Raw genomic sequence first — 24,954 nt, forward strand, 5'->3', positions numbered from 1 at the left:
TAATTTTCAACGCATTTTGAAAAGCTGCCGATAGCCAAGACAATAACCGAGGCAATGCAGTCAGCTAGAAGAATGCCTCGCTCACCAAACGCAGGCCAGACGAAGCTGCATGGGACGGAAAAAAAAAATGATCACACTGCATTGTTATGTCATAGACACAAACAAAAATATTTCCTAAAACCAGCTCTGTTCCGCAGAGAACCTAACATGGACGTTATGTCCGAGCTCGTAAGAGTTAATCCATTCGTGTGCTTGCTTTAGCGCCCAATCCTTATGAAATCATGTTGGTTTTATTGCAGCCCCTTCTGGACCCCCGACCTCGGTCAGCCTCTACACGACGGGATCCCAGTCGCTGAAAGTAACATGGAGGGTGAGAGAACTGATATGCCGATGCCATTCGAGCATCATACATTCAAACGTTTAAAGAAGGCCTCCTACAAGTAAAATATTGCATGTAGTGTTCAGATCCTCAGGAGTAGTGTTGGAGCGGCTGATCACGTGTCTTAAAGGTGCACTGAAGAGGAATCTGAACTCGTATTTTTACTGGTGGAAATCGATCAACACGTTCCGACCGTTCTTGTAAACTTTGAGTTATTGCCCTGTGCGGCCGATTTCCCTAATTTAAGGCGGATTAACGTCGGGCTCCCCCCTTTTTTTTTTTTTTGGATTCCCCTCATACGGTGGGAGGAGTCGACCAACCTTTCAACCAGTTCCGTGGCGGCTTGCCGCTCTGCCATCGGCGGAGTGATACGTAGATATCGGCGAAAGCAAAGAGTCCACGCGTATTTTTATTTCCGTGGGCCTAATTTGCAGTTATGTGGCCCCTGACTACGTCTATTCATTCACAGAAACCTAAAAGAAAGGAAATAAAAGCGAAAGCAAATTCGCCACGCGACTGCCTGAAAGCCACACCATGCGTTGGTCGACTCCTCCCACCGTATGCGTGGAATTCAAAAAAAAAAAAGGCGGGAGCCGGACGTTAATCTGATTGAATTAGGGAAATCGGCCGCCCAGGGGAATAAATCGGAGTTTCTAAGAATGCTGGGAACGTGTAGATCGAGTTCCCGCGGCAAAAAGACGAGTTAAGATTCCTCTTCAATGCACCTTTAACTGATGACTGGCCAATACATGATTCGTACATCGAGCAGTTCATTCCTTAGAGTGCCTTCGGAACACAACGGTCACCTTCATTTCTGAGTGAAGTGCGAAATTCAATGCCATGGCGACTTTGCAGCCGCCGTCCCGTGACCAGCACCATGGCGTGATCCTTGGCTACCACGTGAGCTACCGTGTTGCGGACGGCGGCGGAAGCGAGGCGGCTTCGGTGAAGCAAGTCGACTCGCGGGGAGCAAACTCGAGCCACGGTCTGGAGACCACCTACCTGACGAACCTGCGCAGGTTGACCAAGTACGCTGTCACCGTGCAGGCGTACAACAGTGCGGGCCGGGGACCCAGTTCGGAAGAGGTGCATGCCACCACTCTCGAGACTGGTACGACCCTGATGATTTACTCGGACCATATATTTTGAATTGATTACTAAACATGGCAACTTCCCTGGTAGTCTCAGGTGACAAGTGAGAGCTCAAATTTACTAAATCGAAGAAGAAAGATGACAATAATATCTATTCTGTCCCGTTTCTCAGTAATGAACTGATTCGTGGCGTGAATAAAGCCTGCCATTGGTTCGAATGAAGTGCGCCATATTGTTGCATAAATAGTTACGTGCACTAGAGTGGTTGCTTTTCCTGCGAGCTTTCCAAAAGCGCTGTATTTTGGCGCAGTGTAGGCAAAATTTGTTGGGCCAGAACGCCGAGGCAAACTGCATTTTCTAAATTCTGAAACTGATATTTATATTACTTAAAGTGGACTACACGCCTCTCAATACATAAGGAGGGTAAAAGTAAGTATTAAAATTTAACAATTCAGTATTAGTTAACCAGCATATTAGTTAGCTCACCTTAGCTGTATTTTGATAGACTACAGCGCTGACAATGCTGTGCAAAAGCGCCCCCATAACTCGAAAAGGTTATATTTAAAAACTGAAGCACATCTCGAGTGAAACACCCGCCACAAATGCCACATATATTCTATTGTTCGAGGTTCAAAGCCTTACTCGGTTTGGGCGCTTTGAGGAAGGCGGACGTAATTTATGTGCGCTCATATTAAGCGATGGTTTCATATAAGAAATAGAGGAATTCTGGAACGTACGAGTTGGCGCTGATTTGACGACCTCGTGTGCAGCACCCCCGACGTCCCCGTCTGTGCAAGTGGAGCCCCACTCTACGACGTCCATTTTCGTCCAGTGGAAGAAAGACCCAAAGGACAGATCGGAGAACACCGGTAAGCGAGAACGCAATCTCTTTAACATAGTTTCCTTGTATAAAATCTGTTTTCCAAATGTGATATAAGCGCCTCTTTAAATACCAACGCTTCGCAGAGCCTCGCTTATATCCTGCTTTGAGCCAGCGGAAGTGTTTTATACTCATCTTCATCTAAGCACTATTTTTTACTTTCTGAATTGTTGGGCACGAAAAAAGTCGAAAAAAAAGGCGTCATTGGCGGTACACTGCGATCCTATTAAAAGATATTTGATGCAAACAATGACCTCTCCAGATTCTGTGGCCATCTCATATACACACGAAGAAAAAAATCCTGATTTAGTTAAGCTGCGAAGCATTATTGATCCTTCTTCGAATAAAACGAAGGTACGAGGGTTCCCCCGAGGTTCACAATTTCTCTTTCTCTTTTTCTTGTTTGTTAAATCATGGGGGCAAGCTTATCGCTGTGTATGTAGCCAATATTACCAGCAAGCCTGCTTCACGAGAGTGCCGCTCGCATTAAAGTTCTTTAGCGGTATCCATAATTGGAAACTCCTAAGGCAGTTATACATTCAAACCCACAGCGTTTTATGTTTTTGCTGTTTATCATCCTTGTTCTTCGTTATCACCGCGTATGTGCTTTTGTCACCCTTTGTAACTGTGCGGTTTGAGTAATGAAAATGAGATTGCAGAGTAGTGTTCCCGTTTTGTTTTTTTTAAATCTCCTCTTCGTGTCTATAAGAGCAGTTTACGCTATTTTCTCTCTTTCACAGTTACGGCTACTGGTTGTTTGTGCTGAATGTATGTGTTCATTTTATGTAGTTCAATCACATTAGCTTTAAACTAAAAAAGAACAAATGTGAATGAATGAGATGGTGCAGAAATTGTTTACCCACTAAAATAAATAATTTTGTTTCAACATCTTTTTTTACGGCACGCAAATCAGACATTCAACAAATTCACAGGTGTAATCTAATTGATCTCCCTTTAATGCATGGCTAATACTGGAGTGAAAAAAAAAACATTTTTTTCTTTCGATCTAAATTACTGCTGTTTATGTTCTAGGTATGCAAGTGCTAATAATCCTGTCCGCGCATCCGTTGCTCGCTGCGCGGAATGCATTCAAGCGTATTCGTGTTTAGTGTTTTTATATTCAAATTATCGATAGAACCCGCCACTGGAGAAGCACCGTAACGTGCTTAAAAGATAAAAGAACCTCTATAATGTAAGTGTGCGATCGGAAATAACCAAAGCCTTTGGGCTACGCGCAGAACTATGCACTAATCCAACTAGTGAAGCCTATTAGCCCAGTTTTAGAGCCTTGTTTTTCTGTGGCACTGAAGTGGAAGATTGTTATTAACCCCGCCACAGTGGTTTTGGACCGTCCAGTCTCGGAGAGGTTGGACAGTACAAACAAGATAAACGCTGGACGTTGCGTATGCAGCACACAATTAGGTAATTAAGTGAGAGCTGCAGTCGTTGATAGAGTTAGGGGTATAAAGAGTGTCCTGTCAGACAACCGTTCTACACCAGAGCTAATTACGAGCCAGCAGTGTACCTCTGACAGGTTTTCAGCACGTGGGGTTTATTGAATCACAGTGCGCCCGCAACTACGTTACGGGATGGCAGCTTTTCCCAGAATGAATATAATTATGCTAATGTGTAGCTACGCCACGTGTTATAATGAATTCGGTGAAAATGCTCGCTAGGTAGTTGTTGTAGAAAAGTGCCAGTATAAGCTTTTGTTTTGTTAGTACTTCGATCTTTCATACTCTGTGCAGGTGTAAACCCCAGTGTGTATACAGCTGGCTGCCGTCACGCCAGCCTACTACAAATGTTGTTATACGCTGTGTTCTTATTAAAAAAAAAAGTATTCCTCTTCCGCTAAATTATATTAATAAATCAGCATTCTCACGCAAAAGCAAGTTTTTTACAACAATGGTTCAGTAGAGCTGCGTAACGTTCTGTTCTTGCGCACATTTAACAAATTCTATATGCGGTACAAACAACGGCTTTGCTAGTATTTGATAACCAATGTAAATGGTAATAACATTTACGAATGGTTAGCGCTCGAACCCTTTCCAACTCGTCGAAGCGCATCCAACTTGTGAATTTTACATTTCATGCTCAATTTAGGTGAGCAAAACAGACGAAATGAGCTGCTTCAATTCTGTAAGCTGCATCTTACGCTACCGCGTAAGATTTTCGCTCTGCAGAAAATTCGGTGTCTCGCCGGCGGCGGCGACAGCGTGAGCGAAAATCATGGCATGAGCAAAAAATCCAATTGATCGGAAAGGTGTTTGCGGCATACCTGAAGCGGCGGATCTTAACAGTGATTAAAACGTCAGAAAACATGTGATTATAAGATAGCTACATGCCTCAAACGTCATTAGGACATGTAAACTGCGCTAAAAATAAAATGGCGGTAATTGGTCAGGAATCGAACCCCTCATCCTGGGAGCGAATCAGACACTTGCCACTTGACCACTAAGGCACGTTGGACGGCTCGGTTAAAGCGGTACTTTATATTTATCTCGTGTGCCGCTTCAAATTATTATGGTGATAATTTGATCTTGGTTTTACGGGGTTGAGCGTCCCAAAGCGGCTCAGGTTACGAGAGACGTCGTAGTGGAAGGCTCCGTTTAATTTCGACCACCTGGAGTTCTTTAACGTGCACTGACATCACACAGTACACGGGCCTCTAGCATTTCGATTCCATCAAAATGCGACCACCGCGGCCCAGATCAAACCTGCGTCTTTCGGGACAGGGGTCGAGCATCATAACCACTGAGCGCCCACGGCGGCTTATTGTGATTGTGAAATAGGAAACAATGTCCGTGTCTCCGTGGGCAAGAGGAACGATTCATCGGAACGCTGCGGCATCATTCTTTTAAAGACGGAGTTTAAGTGTCGCCCAAATTTGTTTTTTTTTTCTAACTGGTCTTTTTTTTTGTCAGCGAGAACAGCTGCCAATGACACTATCCACGGCGGCATAATTGACATCCTCATTCTTTAAGAATCCCGGAAATTTAAGAATCCCGTAAAGAGAACCTTTCAAGTTTCAACAAATGTATTCGAGGACAGAAGATGTTTAACTGAGGCACATTCCAAAGAATTCGGACTCATCTCTCAAGCATGAGGGCAATGCCTATTATTAATGAATCGACAAATCTTTCCACAAAGTAGAATAATCTAAATACCCATGTCGAAATAACAGATTTAACGTGCTGAAACGCAATACGGTGACCCTGCTCTACCTGCCAGCTCTGTCGAATGATCGTATCTTTTTTTCACCGACAGAGTGTTGCTTTTCGGTGACAAATATCTATGGTTGCGTCCAAAAATGTCTGCTTCACGTCGACACTATTTTCTCCTTTAGTTTTAACCCTAGAAGAAAACATCTTCAGCCCCAAGCCATCGCCAAACGTGCAGCCATCTAGAACCTTTATAGCTCGAAGCAGCTGTCGTGCGCGTTTGACACAGGGACAGCTACTTTCCCTACTCGCATAACTCGATTACCAGCAGGAAGCTGTCATCCTTCGGCCCCAAGCCAGTCGTGTGAGGGCAACTCCACTAGGCGCTGTGCGAAACGAAATAGCGCACAGCGCAGTTACTTCGTCGCGGCAGCGGCGGCGGTGGAAACAGATCCGGAGCCCTTCAACATGCGCTGACTGCAAAGCCCCTCTGTGACCGAGTGCAAATCTCTTCGCGCGCGGACTCAGCGTGCCCCGGCAGCGGCACACAGCGTCAACGGTGTAACGAGGGAAAGAGAAACGACTTTGAATCCGCCTGCTGACGCTCCGTCGACGCCGTCGTTGATCGAAATTAATTTCTCGCGCCCACGCCGAGACAGCGGCAGGACTTTGTCCGCCTCTCCTCTAGTGCTTCTCTCCCCCTCCTTTCATCCGTCCTCCTCCCTTCCACTGTCGCCGGGTGAGCGCAAAGCCGAGGCCCGCCCCGAGGCGAGTATTAATCAGTCCGCCCATAGAAGCCCCCTCTTCCTTCCTTTCACAACGAAAGCTGAACAAGCCTACAGAGAGGGGAAGTAGAGCATGCGCGCTAGCTTGTGAACAGAGAGAAACCCTCTGTGCTCCTTCCAGCGCAGATGTTGTTTATAAAATGCACAAACACAAGTAAGTAGACGGGAAGCATTGGTAGCCACCTCTCGGTCATCCCCTGTACCCTTCGCACAGCACCCGTTTATTCTGGCCTCCTCTACACTCCCCGGGACCTCTGCCGACGCTCCCGTCAAGTGCTTCTTCCTTCCCATTTTCCCGCACTCTCAGCCGCGAAAAATGACGCAGCAGTGCATAGGGAGACGAGTTAATTTCTCGTCTCTCAAGCTAAGTGGACCGTGGACTAGAGTTGATCCGAGCGCCGAATGACGACCGAGGGCAGCGGAAGCTCGGGGTGATATATCACGCTTTAACAAGAGTCCTCGATGCTTGACGGAGTGGGAAGCCGCATCGCCAATGATGATTTCGACGCAATATCGCAACTCACCCATTGTTTTCCAGCCTGCACATTAATTTGGCTTATATCGAGAGCTTCGATCGCGTAGGTTTGATGTCTGTCACTTGTGAATAAAGGACTTCTCATTATTGGCTACCGAAACGCTCAGTATCCTTCCCACATTTAGCATAGAACTGCTTGTTGGCGTTTGCAACACATTAGTGATTAATCGATATTTCGCTAGAAACGAATGATTATAAATTGAAGTTGCACTTAGGGTCCCGCGGCGTCTGCCACTTCTCCTTTGTTTAGCTGCTTAGGGTGACTACCTCCCTTCACAAACGTGGAAGCAACTAGCTTCGTAGGAGGAGCGCTGGCATCGCCAGCAGTCAATGCAAAGCCCGACCGGCAGCAACAGCTGCAGCCTAACTAATTGGTGTTTCCCCGAAAGGCGGTTGAGGCAATCATCGCCTACATAAGAATGCAACTTCTAATAACTTATGTGATTTTTGTGTGTACGTGTGTGTGTGTGTGTGGGGGGGGGGGGGGGGGGGGGGGCTCGGTGAAAAATTCTGGCTGTGAAATATGGGTTGCAAAATACTGCCAATCGAATCCAACGAAAGGTCGTCGATTCTCGTCTTTGTAGCTTTTTTGGTTGGCATCATATTTCTCTAAAAGTTGCGCGCTAAAACTATGCTTCGTGCAGAGCGCGCCAGAACTGTCAACGGCATGTGAAGCGCTTCTCTATGTACGAAAGAAAGAAACATTAGACAGCAGCTACCGGGTTAGAGGCATGGTCTTATTGTCTGCGATTCTTTAATGATCGTGTGTACAGATGTACGTTTAAGGAATAACTTTAAAAGGCGGCATCGATACCTACATGTATTTTTCTTATCTCTCAAGCGAACCACTCGTGAGCTTTAGACGAAAGCGAATGTCTATGTACAAAGTTACTGCCAAGCGCGCGCCCAGGGATTGCAACTAATAAGCATCTCCGCGCTTGCCTCGAACTAGTCGAAGCGTATGCCGATGCTAGTCCGCGGACATAGAACCAAATATTTCTCCTGAATTTTGAAATCCGCCTGCAACGCCATTTTTCCACCGAACTCCTTGTCAGGGTACGTGCTACCAGTCGCAGTTATGTAGCCCTTCTTGCTTAGGCCTGAAACGAAAAGTTTCTGAACGCCATAAAGTATATTTGCCATAAATTGCAGCTATGAATGTTTTGTCACGACACAGGTAGACAGAGACCTCTTCCCGACTAGTACTCTATTTGAGACTTTAAATTTAAAGAAATGTATGACGCCTTGCAAATTATGAAGAAGACAGCGGCAATAATACATGTAGAGTTGCACAAGAAGCAGAATAGTAGTCAACAATGAACGATTTCGGCACTTTTAAGCAATGGATAGAATAATGAGGTTTCCCGCTAAAGTTGTTCCTTTAGAAATTTCACTTCCTTTGAGTAAATGTTCTAATCTGCATGACATTCGGCACCTTCAAGGTGTGCATTCTTTCTTGGAAGTATATAATACACTACACTCGTGGTCAGACCTGAATTTGGCCTGCATTTTCAGCCCCCATGTAGTCCTACTGACGCCTCGCAGTAGTGAACGGGGACTGCGGAAGTTCTACACTACGCAGCTTTGGTACTTCGCTGGTGCTTTCAGCACTCTCGCTACTAGGCTCGCAGACAGCTTCTGTAACGAGTGATTGCTTGCGTGTTTTTTTACAAAATGCGTAATTACCGCTCATGCAAGGTGCGACCCTGCGCTGCAGCTGACCTGGCTGTGTGCCAATCCTCAACGTAGCTCGCGTGAGTGCCACATGCCGCCTCCGTCCAGGGCACGGGATTAGGAATGTGGAGCTGGAGAGCGAGCTACGGACGGGGGCAGGGAAGGGGGGGGGGGGGGGGGGCGTGGAGTGGAGTGGGAGCAAGTTGTTTACACGGCTGCAGAAATACAGAGAGCGGCGACCGTGAGGTCTCTAGTGCTCGGACACTCGGAAACGAGACACATCGGTTTGGCCTACAATATTTCGTGCAGTGCGGCATGGCGGTACTGAAACCTGTAAAGCGTGCTTTGTCTGCATGGCACAAAAGCGTAAGGTGAAGCAAGTTAATGACCCCGTTTTTTTACTACTCATTGCTACGCTGACGTGCAAGAGGCAATTTATTTTTCATTGGCGTTATATTTTCTACACTCGCCTCTGATGGGCTTTCATACATGCTGCCCCCAGTATTTTCAAGAGGAACTAAAAAATGCGACCCAATTTCGCGCCCCCGAGATTTCGTAAAACGAGTACATTGCTGATACTTGTGGCGGCATAGCGCCGTGGTTTTTCTGGGCCCAAAATAGTCTTGTTCACACAAATCACCTCTTTGCCGCTAAATACGGCTGGCCACTTGTGAAAACGGTAAAGCGAGGTACATAGAAGGTGACAAAGTGTAATGCAAAGATGGGAAGGGTGGTTTACCGGAGGAGGATCCAGTTGGTTACCCCGTATTGGGAAAAGGAAAAAGAGAATAAAAACGCAGACGCGTGCGGCAAGTTTACAACGTGTCCCGCAAGTACGGCTTCCTTAGGAAGCGTGGTCAGTGACTGGAAAGCCTTCAGGGCTGACCTCGATTGGCGCCACCATCCGAAAATTTTGTTTTTCCTCATTAAACGAGTATCCAAGATTAGAGATTAGAGCACAGCACAGCGCTAGTGTTTTTGTGTTGAATGAATGACGTGTACGAGACACATCCTTGACCGTACCGCTAAAGCACAAGGCATCACAGGCCATGCTCTCTGCCATAGCAGTAATGATTGAATTATAACGTGTAAACATGCAACTTTTAGTAAAGGATTTATAACTTTTAATAATGGCTGGCGATTGTGAGTTTTTTGTTTTAAGCAAGTCCTGAATAAAAAGCCTCACATCACTAAGAAATATTTCTTGCACATTAACTAATGCCTGAATAAAACAATTTCCAAGCGATGCCAAACTTAAGGCATAATCATCTTCAATTCACAATGCCTACTACTTCAGCCTCTCTGTGCATGCCTTTCATTGTGGATGCCTTTTTGCCGCTCGCTGGCATAAACAGCATTTATCTATTTCCGACGAATGCCAAGAACATACAAAAGTTCTTCCCTATTAGAGGAAGGCTAAGGGGTGGTTAATTTTTTCTTCTTTGTTATCTTTTCAGAACATAGTATCCCTTCTCACATTTTGTTCTCAGCTAACCGGGCTTAGAAGAAAACTCATTCAGTCAAACTTTCACGTTTATAACGCTTTCCACCGTTCCACTAATAAATAACGTTGTCAGAGATGTAACGCGACGATATTCTGTCAGGACGGAGCCACACATTTATATAGCGTCAAATTTTGCGAAGCATAATAATTCTATCCATCGCACTGACGGAATCGGAAGCATGAAAATATGAAACATGCTGTACAGTCTTACTTCACCGAAAACCACCGCTTTGCGCCGCGGTGGCTCAGTGGTTCAGGCGCTCGCCTACCGAGCCGGAGTATCCCAGGTACGAACCGGACCGCGGCGGCCGCGTTTCGATGGAGGCGAAAAGCAAAAGGCGTCCCTGTGCTGTGTAATGTCAGTGCACGTTAAAGATCCCCAGGTGGTCGAAATTATACCGGAGGCCTCCACTACGGCACCTCTTATTTGTTCTCTTCTTTCTCTCCCTCCTCTATCCTTTCCCTTACGACGCGGTTCGGGTGTCCACTGAGATATGTGATACAGATACTGCGCCATTTCCTTTCCGCAGAAAACCAATTTATCAATTTACAAATATTTTGTGCTATGGCATGTACTGTTTTATGCGTTTGAAATGAAAGATGATTCAGCACGATTGTGTTTTAGGCACGGTACACACAGCCAAGGCTCTCGATATCTGACGGGTGTTGTATTTATTTTATTTTTTTCGGTATGAATGTTCACTGTGCCTTGATTCTCTGTCATAGAAAGCATGAGAACTGAATCGTCATGACCACCACCACTCACTTCAAGTTGACGTTCCTTAATATGCGGAATTATTATAAAGAGGTTCCTCTATGTTGCACAAGAAACCCAGCTGTTTGTGCAGCTGCACTCCTTGCCTCCTTCTTCGATTTTTTAGTACACAGCAAAAAGCTTCTGCCGCTAATTAATATTTGAACATTTCTACCCGTCAGCGCAAAGAAAATGGTGGTCTTGATTCCGGCGTTGGTTTTCCGTGATATTTTTTTTTCCATTTGTGTAACACTGAGTTCTTTTTTATGATTGAAACTACCGAAGCGCTTCGAAATTAATTAACTCCGACATAGATGTCGCATAGAAATAAAGGCAAGACTTCGGAAACCGCAAATGCAAAAAGTGCTTACGAGCAAACTATATGCAAAAGTCGCCAGCACCAGAACTATCCAGAAAATACAGCCCTTCCTGCTGAGCATCGAACTTCGTGCGAAAGGCGTATTGCGTCGAAACTGTCGTTGCCGTTTCTTTCTCGACAAAAATGCCATTCTGCGCTGCACGGAGCAGCGAGGCGCAGACTCCAACCTTCGTTCCTCTGTAGCCGACCAATGCAGCAAGCAGTAGTCGCCTTTGTAGTCCCTGACTAGAGAACGTTGAGTCCCAGAGCGAATGCGATTGCACAATAGTATAAAAAGAGGCATCGTTCACGCTTTACGCGGCTGCAAAAAATTAATTATCTGAATGACGGCGAACGCTGTTGTTGGGCCGCTTAAATGCACGTCAAGTAGTTATTCATGTTTCGCATCTTGATCATGGGGGTTCAAAACTGCATGCTAGCAGTAATTCGTGATCACTCAAGCAAACATTGCTAACGAGATTCTCAAGTGCTCTCATTAAACCGCAGTACATGCAGAAAAATTTCCCGTAAACCTCAACCGGTGGCACTTGAGCAGAACAAATTATGAAGAAAAGTGAACATACAATACAAAGAAATTTAATATGGACAGATCAAAAGAAGCAGAAATCTAATGCAACGCCCAACACAAACCTTGAGCTTGGATTGTTAGCCGAGGGAAGGAGATATAGCGGTGCAGAACACGGCCGCCAACGATTTTGTTATTTTTATTACTGTTAGACTCGTAAAAACAAAACACACAATGGATACGGGGGTGAACAGACACTAATATTGTCTGCGCAAAAATAAATTAAAGTGCAAGGTGCCACTTGCCAAGTTTATGTGCTTAAAAATCTGATGCTTTTTTTTTTTTTTGGCCAGCGCAAAGGGCATTCCGAGCACGATAGGTGAGTGCTATTGACCCCAATGTCTCACGCTGCAGAGTACGTGCTGCACTACGGCGGTGAGGACGGTGACTGGAAGACGCACCAGCTGGCGACCAACGAGCGGCAGTTCGTTCTGCAGAACCTGCGCTGCGGGTCGCAGTACCGCCTCTACGTGACCGCCTCCAACAGCCTGGGCATGGGCGAGCCCGGGGAAGAGGCGCTGGTGCGCACCCGTGGATCCCGTGAGTACTTTCTTTTGCTGGCAACGGAAGGCAAATAAACCTTTCTATGTCAGCGTGTCCTATCTGGTCACTCAGCTCGAAGCGAAGATGAAAGTGCATGCGCAGGAAAACATTTAACTGAGAATGAAGTGGCCATATCCACTTTCACTGTAGCCTGTGCTTGCTTATCGTGGTTATCATGGTCTTCCTCACTCCGATATCCGAGCTTGCTTTCTTTTTTTACTGGTAACGTTCCCAGGCGTTCACTGTCAACAGTACAACTGAAGAGAGTATATAGTGTATAAGAGTGCCAACGCTGCTCATCACCCCCTCCTTTTTGAGCAACGAGGAGAAGAAAAAGTCGGCGGAGTGGGATTCGTCGATTAGATAAGACAAATGTATTCTTTCCGATCTGACACCCGATGCGTAACTTTTTTTATTCGAATGCGTAGACGCTTAGTTGGAAAAGGAAAAAACGGCGTCTGCCGTTGTCGTCGCCGTCACACGTTAGGGGATTATCTTTGCTCCATTTGTCATGGTGTGAAAAGGAATGAAATTGGAAAAGAACTAGAATTGGAATAGAATTACAATTAGTTGCAGTGGAGCTTTTTACCTGGTCTGACCGAGTGCTCGGGTTTCCATATACATACAGCGTGTTCAAAGTTAGGCTTTACGAAAATCTTCAAGTAGGTGCTCAGATGTACATGAAATCCACCTCTGTACATATGTTGTTCGTCCAGGCAAACACAAAGTTAGATAATAGTTATAATCGTCAATCTTCTAAGCATAATGAACTTTTCAGTGGCTACTGCAAGTGGGCATGTTTATATTTGAAACTAAGGGGCAGCCGTATTTCCACACGATTCCATTTGGCAGAAATCTTTCGGCTCGAAACGCACAATTGAAGGCGGTGACGACCAGCGCCAAACTCCTCCCGGCTAGACGCGGCGTTTCGTTCGCCAATGGCATAGAGCGACCTGTGAAGCTCAGAACTGTTTTCCTTTCACTTTCAACTATCGAAATGAAAGAAGCACCCGCAGCAACAGCTGCGTCACACCAGGGACGAGTTTAGCATCGAATAGCATCAATCCTTTAAGCAAAAGGAAGAAGAGTTACCATTCTGATCAGCATCAGAATATTGCTAGCGTTAGCGTAATAAAACATTATTTGCTTTGTACTGTTGTACGATACCTGCTCGCGAATAACTACAGCGTTCATATTTCGTACCTTGGAGTAAACTAAATCCCAGTTAAGCTCCGCGTGAACATACAGGTTCGGATCTCCGTGTCTTTTTTCTTTTTGGCTTAACAACCCTTTCGTGCGTAAGCTGAAACAGTCGTCCTCGAATGCCGCCGGCGTGCGCGCTCGGAGGCTGCGTCGATAGCGGCCTGCAGGCGCCCGCATCTGCGTCCCAAAAGGCTCCTCAATTGTCCCAAGAGCGCCGTCTTTTTTTTTTCGCTTCAATTACTCTTGGAAGACCCGCACAAGTGTGGCATAAACAAAGCTATCCCGTGTTTTAATGACGTTAATGCGGATAGTGTTTGCGCGCTTCGCCCAAGCGAAGCTACTTATTCAGAGGGAAGTTTACCTAGCAATCTTTTGCGCTCAGTACCCGTGAAGGGCTTTTCTGGTGCCTTTCATGAATCGTATTAGGATCCTTTTTGTGCGACAACGTCGATTACGAAACGGGTGCATTATTCTGGTTAAATATGATCGCCGTGAAGTTTGGGTAGTTGTCATCAACTGTTATGGAATATACATCTGTGTGCGCTTTGTGATGAAAAAATAATAAGAGAACGTGAGAACTTCAGTAAAGTATGGAGTTAGTTTTTCTTAACACAGCACATTTGTACAAAGAGGTTCATGCTAGCTTAATACTGGTAATAATAAAAATAACGTTTATTTCACCACCAAAATGTACATGGTGGCAGGATGCCCACAGTAAAGGCTGCCTCTTGGACAGCTTGACTCGGCCATGAGCACCCAGCCGCTAACTCTGGCAGCAAAACAGTGGGTCACACAACTTTCAATACATATGTATTAAACATATGTATTGTCGGTTCCGCATAAAATCATTTTTTTTCTTTGCTGTGATGTTCTTACCACCCAGCTAGCAGGAAACGAATGAACCAGAACTATATCGAAAATTGTTTATTATGCTGTCTCCGCAGTCACTTCCTTCGGCTTGAAACGGCTTAATGATTGCTTAATACACTATAAAAATAGCAATTGTTAAACTCGTTCCTTTATTTAAGTTCACTGTTAATCGCATCCTTCCGCGTGCCCGAAGTAATAAAACGAATCACTTTAACACACCCGCCCGCCGCGGTGGCGCAGTGGTAAGGCGCTCGTCTACCGAGCCGGAGTACCCGGGTTTGAACCCGACCGCGGCGGCCGCGTTTCGATGGAGGCGAAACGCAAGAGGCGCCCGTGTGCTGTGCGATGTCAGTGCACTTTAAAGATCGCCAGGTGGTCGAAATTATTCCGGAGACCTCCACTACGGCACCTCTTTCTCTCTTTCTTCTTTCACTAACTCGTTCCTCCCTTCCCTTACGGCGCGGTTCAGGTGTCCGCCGATATAAGTGTGACAGATACTGCACCATTTCCTTTCCTCAAAAACCAATTTACGAAACCAATTTACCGAATTTAACACACGCCAGTTGTAGTTTTCGCAATGTTGTTTAGTTGTAGCCACGCAAAGAAAGAGTTTATTTTAGAAATCATACAGTGGTCTTGAGTGCCCTCGGCTTGCTTCGCTTGCTTGTCTCCTCTTCTCTTCCCGGTTATTCCGTGCCTGCACCCGAACAGCGCCCGTGGCGCCAAGCAAGGAGGGCTTCGTGGTGGCCAACAAGACGAGCGCCCTGCTTCGGCTGGGCCGCTGGGGCGACGGCGGCTGCCCCATCAGCCGCTTCGTGCTCCAGTACCGGCAGAAGAGCGAGCCCTCCTGGGCCGCCGTAGCGCTCACCGTGGCGCCACCCGCGTCGGGGGAGCACACCCTCGCCCCGCTCGCTCCCGGCAAGGTGAGCAAGGGCAGCATCTCTCCTCTCTTCAAACCTCTTATTAAGGCGAAAGCCTCTAATGGATCATACCCTCCTCCGTCCGTTAACAAAGCGTGTCACACGCGTTTAACTCGGAAATTAAAAAAGATAAAAGAAAACGAATGGATGTTTCAGATGGAGGAGGAAAAAATGAACCTAGAAGCAAAGTTTGATGACTGTAGAGTAATTAATTAATTAATTATATGCAAAAATGTCGAAATTGCGTCGAAATAGCGCGGATGTCGATATAGCCACGGGAACGACGTGACGTCACATCCACCGGAAGTCGTCACGGCATAGTGAAAATTGTCACAGAACGGTCGGGAAAACGTCCTATTTGTGTCTAAATAGATGTAAAAATGTGTAATTAAGCGTAATTAACACTTGAGATCCCCTAAAGATGTATAATTTGGGTATCGATATAGCCACGGGAACGGTGTGGCGTCCCATCCACCGGAAGTCGTCACGGCATAGTGTCCTCGGCTTTCGCCTCTCAACACTTTAGTTGCCAAAGTGTCCTCGCAATTTTTTCACTACACGCCGCCTTGAGCCCTGCATTCGTTCGTGGAAAGCTGATCTTCCGCTTAATGGCTGTTAATCAAAGTACACGTATCTGATTGCTCAGTGAGGATACTGGGCCAGACGCTGCCTTCCATATATGCCGTGCATGTGAGTCCTTCTTCGACGGCTTACAAATTGTAAACGTTCCTGTACCTTAATTGTGAGGATGGTCCAACCTCACCCTGCTTCAGCTATTTCTCTGTCCTGATTACTTGGGTGTGTAGCATACTTATGGCATGTACAGTAAGTAGGCTTGGGGGGCTGAACCACGGTTTCGTGCAGCAGTTATCTTAATACCTGCCGCTGTTGCGATCCAACTATGACATTCTCCGGCTGAGCACGAATTTGCAGTTCTAATCTCGACTGCTGCGGTCGCATTTCGATGGAGACGCAATTGAGCATTCCCAAGTAGAGAGATTTCGCAGCAAGGTGAGGAACCCCAGGTGTTCTAAATCAATCCAGAGCCCTCCACTACGCCATGCCACTTTGGAGCAGAAGTTTTAGTCATTGAATGAACCAAACAATCAAATAATCAATCAAAGATTCCATCAATCAATAAATGAATCAATCAATCAATTAGTTGTTAAGAGACTTCGCTGTTTACCCGTGGCTCTTATATTTACCTACCAAGGAACCAAATCAAGTGACTGAATAAAAAAAAATACCATTTCACAGAATTTTTGCTGTTGTTTATGCTGTTTACACATCACCAGTTTTCTAATGTTTCAAATTTGATACTCCATCTGTTATTTTTTTCTGCTGCAGTTATGATTTCTAAGCTTTCGAGTCATTAACCAGATACCAAAAGGGAGGCGTATGATATCTAAGGCCTTTCACTGCATAATAGGTGTTACTAATTGCCGCTACCAAGCTATGAAACATAGGTACGACAACAAGATGTGATTGATGCAACGAGCAGGAAGCCAAGGCAGGTCTTGGTATGGTTCACACATAAAATTGCAACTTAATGTCCTTTCAAAACACTGAAGGTAGGTTCTCCGAGGTACAACCTCGTATGCACTGAAAACTTTCATTTTTGTTTTCTTACTCAAAAAGAAATGGTAGATCTAGTAAAGCTTCATTTTGACGCAAAAACAAAACGTAAGGTAAGGACATTTAAGTCACTCAGAGTGGAATCGCTGATCTCATTCCCATTTTGTGCGTGCGCGGCTAAGCTCACCAGAGGGGATTAAAAACATTCGGCAGCAAGCTTTCTGTTAAAAGAGTCCTTGATGAAAGCATTTTTTTTCTGCTAGCTCTCTTCAATTTTGTGTGTGCGCGCGATGCTTTGTAGAAGACGAGTGCGCACGGGCCGACAGTAAAGGTGCAAAAAATTAGAGAAAAAAATTCGATTATGCGGGCTTCAAACAGTCTTGCTCTCCTATTAAACAGCCGCGCAGAGGTTCCCGCGTTTTCCATTGACCAGGAACACTTCACGAACAAAGGGAGAACGCCGAGACCTCATGCTCGGCGCAGAACGAGACTGCTTTTGCTTGCAGCAAAGGGCAGACTGCTAATTGCTGCGCGAGAGTTCTCCACCGCTCTTTCACGCATGATGTATGGAAGAACGTTAAATCCGTTTAACTAAGGCGAGGTTATATTTAGTTACGAGTGAAAAAACGTGTAAATTCGTGCACTTCTCCGTCCTGCAGGAGCATTACCTCCGTCCTTCTCTTCTTAATGCCTGAATGACAAAGCATTTAAATAAGCTCCAAATGATCAAACCTCCAGTTCTAGAAATGAGTTGTAATTTGTGGATCTTGTTTTGTTGGACCGACAAACTTCCCAAAAAAGAATCTTATGCTTTCCAGCCTTTTGCCGAATGACTCGGCTGAAAATAATATAAGAAACATATCCTTGCAACAAATGTTTGCGATATCGAGCGCACCTTGAATCCTTACATCCGCCTAGGCACAAAACTGATTTTTTTTTCCTTCTTTGCTGTTCCTTTCTGCTATGTTCGCCTTCATAAATATGCATTGCCTCGCATGACAGCAACGTTTTGTCATGTCATGCCGTATTGTATCATTCCATGCCTTGTGCTTTCGTGTACGTGAATCCGCTTATTCACCCATTGTAAGCTGACTAAAGATTCTAAGTGTAAACATCATTAATGAACCTATTGCAAGAAACATGAGGTTTTAGCTCATGTGCGCACGAGACCAGGCCCTCATCCGCCACCCCCCACCTCACCCATTTTTCTATGTTCAGCAGCAACATCCTTTGTGTTCCAAGTCAAGTGGTATCTAAAAAAGTCACAATGGGTATACTATAACGCTCAAGTGATCTTCTATTCTAAGTGCCAAACAGTTCCTCATCGCTCCAAGCATACCTTGTTGTGCTAAGTGTGCCGTTGTTTCTTTTTGTACCCACCTAAAGGAAGGCGTGCGCAGATACGTCACTCATGAGGCTTACTACTTCGTCTCCTCTCGTTACTCTTTCTCTGCATCGAAGGTGTACGAGCTCAGCGTGGTGGCCCACAACGACGCAGGTGCGACGAGGGCGGAGTACGACTTCGTCACACTCTCCCAGCGAGCCACAAGTGAGTCCACTCTGCTGCCACCCCACAAATCCGAAGAGACAAAGATTGAAACGGTTTAGTTAAGTTAGCTAGGGCTTGGTTATAGCGCCAAAGTAAAACAGTCCTCACTCTCTTGCAGAGGGTGCTTCAGTAAAGCAGAGAGAGTCGACGTGTTAAGCGCTCTGGGCCTAGCTGGGGATCCACCATTTTAAATCTATTGATAAATTATTAGTGCGTTGTCAGTTCTCCAATAACGTCTTCAGGATCGACCAGAAAGCATAACATACGCAGAGCCACCTATTAATGGGAGTTTTAGACTAGCGGAGAACACGTTCATTAAACTTTGCTCTTTTGCAACCTGAAGGCAAACTGAGCGAAAATCAATTTTGGTTATTCATTTGTTATTTTCTATGCAACAGCGATTCTCTGACCCCATGCTATTTATCGTTTTATTTTTTTTTATGCACATTGGAAGATTTTTGTGTTCGGTTCGGCCCTAACGCTATCATTTGTTTTAACTATTTAAGCACAGTTTTTTAGCAACAGATAAGAATTACAGAAACAGCTAGCCTACTTCAGAGTACGGCGCTAACGAGGAGCTTGGAGTTCTCAAACATTTTAAAGCGGATTGCTGAAGCCGACTAGCTTACGCCGGAACTTTCACTACGGCTGGTAATACGACAAAACGGCCATAACCTGCTTTAAATGGTTAATGCTGCACAAACATAAGAAACTTATCTACAACCATAATCCGCATACGCCGTGATCAACAAAAGAAGTTAGTGTAGCTGCGCTTACTGTAGTAAATCTCCTCAACTAGGCTGCCTGGTCTGTTTAGGACAACCAGCTTCGTTTAATTTTTCTCTATTTAAGCAAGGTTCATCACTAAGCTTTTAGCCTCTTTGTTTAACCGCCAATTTTCTGGTACACACACTGGATACATAGTTTCTTCTGCAGTGCTACCGGGGAAGAAAGCTAAAAATGCCTGTGCTGCTTCGCACTGAGAACCTGAATGACAGCAAAATAAAGGGAACAAAAACAAAAACCCGGATGTCCGGGTGTTCCAGTTTTTCACTTGTTTATGCCTCCTATTCTGTCAGCGAGAGGAAATATTAACCCCAGGGCACCCATCGACATTGTCACCATATATCTACGCAAAAGGGAGTGTTGGCAGAGGCCTGACCACGACATCGCCCCTGAGACAAGTGGGCCCAGAGCGAACTGCTGCCGCCGTTATCGCTCATGTCGCACGGCGTCCCGAGTTTACTGGGGCATTTCCATAACACGACAGCGTTTAACAGCCTTGGTAGCCCCGAGTCAGCAAAACAGAAGAAGCTGCAGGCGTGGGTTGGCGGACACGCGGTATAGTACCCTGCATGCGAAGTAACCGACTCTCATCGCCTGATATGGGACTTTCACAGTGTGGAATTGCGAAGTGCAATGAAATTCATCGCAATTTGTTTTTGTTGTTTTCATATGCGTGGTCACTTTTTTTTTTTTTTTTCAATGTAAACTGTTTGTCTAGCATCGTGATTATTACCTCAGTTCTGTGGAAAAAAAAGTTGTCGAATCATTATGCACGAAGCTCTTGTCCTTCCAACCCAATTAATACAGAACTCATGAGCATGAATAGCGTATATATATATATATATATATATCGACTAGCAATAAATGTTTACCTAAATGAAGCGTTTCTCACTTTCGCATTTCACCTCTGGCAATCAAGTACGTTTATCTTTTTGTGCTATATATGTATATGTGCACACGTCCCAGAAGGATAATGTGTTGAAATGACTATTACGCACCTAAACTGTCGTCACATTTTACTAGTGGGATTAGGCTTGCATATACAAGAGCCGAATGATTTCGCAAAGCGAGAAGTAGACGTCGTAAACTAAAATTACATTTTTCATTTTAAATGCTTCACCCCTTGCTAAACGCTCCCCCTGGTGTATGTGAGTACACTCAAGTTTCCATGCAAGAACTTTTCTCGCCCAGATGTAAAGATATTTGCAGCTGACCTCACAGCATAAAAATTTACTCGAGATAAAATATGTTTATTTATAACACTTTAGCTCACTCTCCAATGCCAATAACAGCCTAAGAAACTGTAGTTAAGTCGTCACAGGGCTTAACTAACAACAACTGCTTGCAGCCGAGGAAAAGCACAGCGTACGTGCAGGCGGAGAGTCTGATAACAGTGTGACCAAACGTGAAAATCTGTGACCTGATTAACCATTTGTTATGAGCGATTTAATATTTGGCGCATTACCGCTAGGTTCAAGGAAATCGTCTTTCTATGTACGTGTCAGCAAAGGTAGCGCTGCATGCGGCACAATTTGCAGCAGCGCTGACATCAAGAAAAGGAAAATGAAATCAGCGAATTTCTTCTATGTATGCCCCAGGCTCTTTCATCTTCTTCAGTATCTATCCCCAATAAAAACTACGCTGCATCCTTTTCGATGCTTGGCAGCGGCTATTCATGGCCTGAAAGCTCGCCTCCCGCTCTAGACGACATGCTGTGGGCACCGATTAATTTCCAGTGGAGCGTGTAGTACACCAGTGAATTTAAGCCTGTAAGCCGGAATTATGTGTTTTGTGTAAAAAAGCTTAAATCGCAGCAAAGAAAACCCATAATGCATGGTAAAATGCACCAGCAAAATTAAGAGGAATCACGACGTCGATGTGGTAAGTGGAAAGTCCAATGTACTATAGGGTTCCGCACCACCGACACTCCCTTTGGAACCGAGCATTTCAACACAGCTGCCGGCCGGCTTCTTCGGCTGTTGCGCAGAACACCAGCAGTCATCGTGGTTCAAAAGCACGTCGAGAAGACAGGCAGTAATTTTGTGCAAGAATAAAAAGCGAAAATGAATGAAAAGCGAAAAAGAAACGCCGTTCCACATCATTTTACGTCTCATCTTCTTTCTCGCAGCTGCTAAGGCCATATATACGTCGTCGCATTCTGAAGCAGACTCAGCTCACGCTCTTTCGCAACACGGGCTACTACACTCGGCGTCTCTCATAAGGTCGCCGCACCCACTGACGCGTCCAACTCGTTGGACATACGCGTGCACACTCCCATCAACTTTCATCGCCATCGCTGCCGGCGCAGTGCAAAGGACCTAAGCGCCGCCGAAGTGCCTTTAGAAGTGCCCACCGACTCGCTGCCACAGCCGCACACGAGTCCCTCGCTCCGAGTCTTGGCTTTCTCGCAACGAAGTCGGCGCGCGATCGATGCTGGATCCGCTGGCAACGTGACGCTTCTGGACACGCAATCCATCACACGGCACGCGACTGTCGTCGTCGAGAAAAAAGCGTCGGCGCGCGAACGAGCGACCGACCGACCTACGCTGCTCCCTCCATGCGTCTGTCCTTCCTTCGCCTTCGACGGCAAGAGCACAGCCTCTGGACAAGTCATCGCGTCAGCCGACGTCTTCTGACGCTTCATTCGTGAAGTGCGAAGGGACGGGGGGAGCGTCGTCTCCGTCGCCACGGCGCCGACGTCATCGGCTCCGGGCGTTAAGAGCTGCGCGTTCTCTCTAGGCCGATAAGTCCCAGACGTGCCAATCACGGCTGCGTTTCGCCGCTTAGCCCGCAGGCTTGCAGAGACCTCGCCCCAGCCGCGGCGTGTTCTCTGTTCCTGTAGCCCGGGCCGGGCGCTGACACCAGGTTATTAACCTATCCCTCAGATGAGACAACGCGAAAGAAATAGAAAAGTTTAAATTATGGTCACAAAAAGAGATGATATATGTGCCGTCCTCCTCGTACGTAAATAAGCTTGATTTTACGGGGACACAGACCTCAGTTTAGAAGCTTACGCAGCTCTAAATACTGCGTCTGCGTGAATCTTCTCTTGTTTGGTGTACTTTTTTGTCTGCTTTTTTCTGTAAAATTTACGAACATCCTACCAAGACGTCACAGAGAGGCTATTTTCGTTCGTTTATTGAACGCTGAATTCAGTAATTACTTTTATGTAGCGCCGCACAGAATGCCCCCCCACGTATGTCTGCATTCGAAGCCAATACACCTCCATCCCGTTGCCGTGCGTGCGCCAACGCAGAGACGACGACGGAGCCCATGTCCGGTTCCTCGGGCGGCGGTTTCCGGTTCCCGCTGCAGGAGAACCTGGTGTTCATCGTGCCCGCACTCCTCTCCGCCTTCATCGTGGTGCTCGTGGTGGCGCTGGTTTTCTTCTACTGGCGGAAGCAGCCACCGCTCACCGACGCAGGACCCGAGAAAGGTACTGCTCTTTCACTCATCTCGAGTCTTTCTTTCTTCCTTCTTGCTTTTCTCCTTTCTTTCTTTCTTTCTTTCTTTCCTTCTTCCTGTCTTCCTTCCTTTCTTTCTTCCTTTCTTTCTTTTTTTCTTTCTTCCTTTCTTTCTTTCTTTCTTTCTACCTTTCTTTCTTTCTTTCTTTCTTTCTTTCCTTCTTTCTCTCTTTCTTTCTTTCTTCCTTTCTTTCCTTCTTTCTTTCTTGCTTTCTTTCTTCCTTTCTTTCTTTCTTTCCTTCTTTTTCTTTCTTCTTTCCTTTCAATCTTTTTCTTTCTTTCTTTCTTTCTTTCTTTCTTTCTTTCCTTTCTTCTGTCATCCTTTCTTCCTTTCTTTCTTTCTTTCTTTCTACCTATCTTCATTTCTTCTTTTTTTCTTTCCTTTTTTTTTCATTTATCCGTTTCTTGCACTCCCTGTTTCCCTCCAGTTGGCTGCTCCTTTCCTGGCATTGTTGCAGCCTCGGTAAAAGATGCACGTAAATCAATGCTAGAAACGGCACGAATGTAAACATTGTAGCCGCACCGCGTGAAATTGGCCTGTATGAGTGTGCGCGTTATTATTATTATTTTTTTTTTGCTTAATTTTATGTGGTGCTTGGTCTGCACCACGGTTCTGGACAAAGTGCGGTCTAAACTCATGGTTTATGTGCGTTTTATCGGGAACTAGTGACTGACGACCTCAACTCTTCTGCGTGCCGCTGCTTCAAACGGAAACGCAAACACGTTTCACACGCTACAATTAGGCTTGTACAGCCTGGAGAAATATTCTCCCCTCCGCGAACGTCGCGAAAAATACTGCCTCTCCAGGCGGCCTTGGCAACCAACTTAGCGGAGAAAACCGCTCTATACACTTGTCCGCAAATGCGGAATTCACCTCTCAATTGCAGGCTGCTGAATGGGCGTTATCTCGAGACCGCTGCCACCGAGGCTTAGAATCGCAACTATATCGTTTCCAGCAATGAAGGAGTAGTGTGGCCTGAGGTTTGTGACACGGGCCGACTGTGCCTCCAAAAATGGTGACCAGATCGCGACATTAAAAACGAGAAACCTGCTGTCCTTGCAAAATGTATGCTTGCAAAATGTCATTGCAGCGTATAGGTTTTTTCGTGTCACGGTTAATCGCCCTCACTTTATGCCAACTAGTCACTACATTATTTGCTAGAGTGGTAGATGGCAAGACTCATACCCTTGCTGGTATGGGCAGTAGCAAAAGATGTTACATGGTCGAAATTGAATTTGTTGTACTCGTTTTTGCATACGTGTTCCTTCCTTTTGACGTGTTTGTGAAAGCCTGGTTTAGTAATGTCGATCAATGCGCAGAGAAGTAACGGGCTTCATAGACATGTAGTTGCCCTTGGTAGGTCAGCAGAAAGAGTTGAACTAAATATACCGTGCCTCTAATGCAGCGCCTACACCGTGTCTGACTGAGATTATTTTTTATCCCAGAGAAGAATCAACAGAATACGTCGCCCGCAAGCTAATTTTCGCGAAAAGCAAGAACGCACCGCTCACAACTTCAGATTTCGTTTCATTCTTTCATTACAAAAAATTGCGCACTATTTCAAATCAGAATCCGTTATAAAATCCCCAAAGCATTGCCATTTTTCAGAATTCTCTCCCTAACTGAAATCATCCTGGTGAACTACAATATAGCGAGAAAAAAAAATTCATTATTGTTTTTAAAACGGCGGCTCTTCCTGCACTGCTTTGAAAGAGTGTCTAATACCAGGGCTTCACTGCAGAAAATAGGGCAGCGGCTCAAACTTGGATTCAGACTTTCCTCCGCATGGCTCGCAACCGAAATTCTTGCAGGGAGCATTGAATGACCTCACCCTTGCGCAGCAAAGAGACCGAGAAAGGGGGCGAAATTGAATCGACACTTCTCCTATATCTTCATAACTGCCAACGCCAACTTTTTTTTTTTCATTTCATTAGCGTTGTATTCATCCTAGCTACCTCTTATGTCTTTTTATCTTTTATTTCACTCCCAGCCTTTGAACGCGTATAAAACGAAGCCGAGTCTTTGGAAAATGCGGCACCGAGGCGCGAAGTGGCCGGCCGAATCTCGTTCAATAATTAATACAATGATCAGAGAGCTTCTGCGCGCCCGGTTTTAAGTGAAACTCTTCGACCGCTCAGCCACGCAGATTTCACTCCTCCCGGGTAGCGGCGCTCGAGGCGCGAGGCTGAAACCATTGCCGGCTCCCGCCTACATTACGACCATCTCTCCCGCTACTTCCCACTGTCTCACTTTCTTTCGCCTTCCCTCTCGTCTTTCGGTTTGCGTTCGACCATCCCCCCCCCCCCCTTCCCTTTCTGGACAGGAGCAGAGCGCA

At 45.8% G+C, this 24,954-nt stretch overlaps 1 protein-coding gene across 1 annotated transcript in view; it reads left to right on the forward strand.

Annotated features, from left to right (window-relative positions):
• Nucleotides 1-24,954, forward strand: part of LOC149372674 (cell adhesion molecule Dscam1-like) — a 126,875-nt gene that overhangs the window by 96,235 nt on the left and 5,686 nt on the right. Inside the window, exons 17-23 of the mRNA XM_089567229.1 lie at nucleotides 300-370; nucleotides 1,235-1,490; nucleotides 2,242-2,340; nucleotides 12,063-12,248; nucleotides 15,036-15,247; nucleotides 18,281-18,368; nucleotides 22,411-22,590. Of these exons, the coding sequence (XP_089423355.1) occupies nucleotides 300-370; nucleotides 1,235-1,490; nucleotides 2,242-2,340; nucleotides 12,063-12,248; nucleotides 15,036-15,247; nucleotides 18,281-18,368; nucleotides 22,411-22,590 (1,092 nt within the window). The remainder of the gene's footprint in view (nucleotides 1-299; nucleotides 371-1,234; nucleotides 1,491-2,241; nucleotides 2,341-12,062; nucleotides 12,249-15,035; nucleotides 15,248-18,280; nucleotides 18,369-22,410; nucleotides 22,591-24,954) is intronic.

Source organism: Amblyomma mixtum, chromosome 1 (assembly GCF_055824585.1).
Source record: "Amblyomma mixtum isolate Tamu chromosome 1, ASM5582458v1, whole genome shotgun sequence".
NCBI lineage: Eukaryota > Metazoa > Arthropoda > Arachnida > Ixodida > Ixodidae > Amblyomma > Amblyomma mixtum.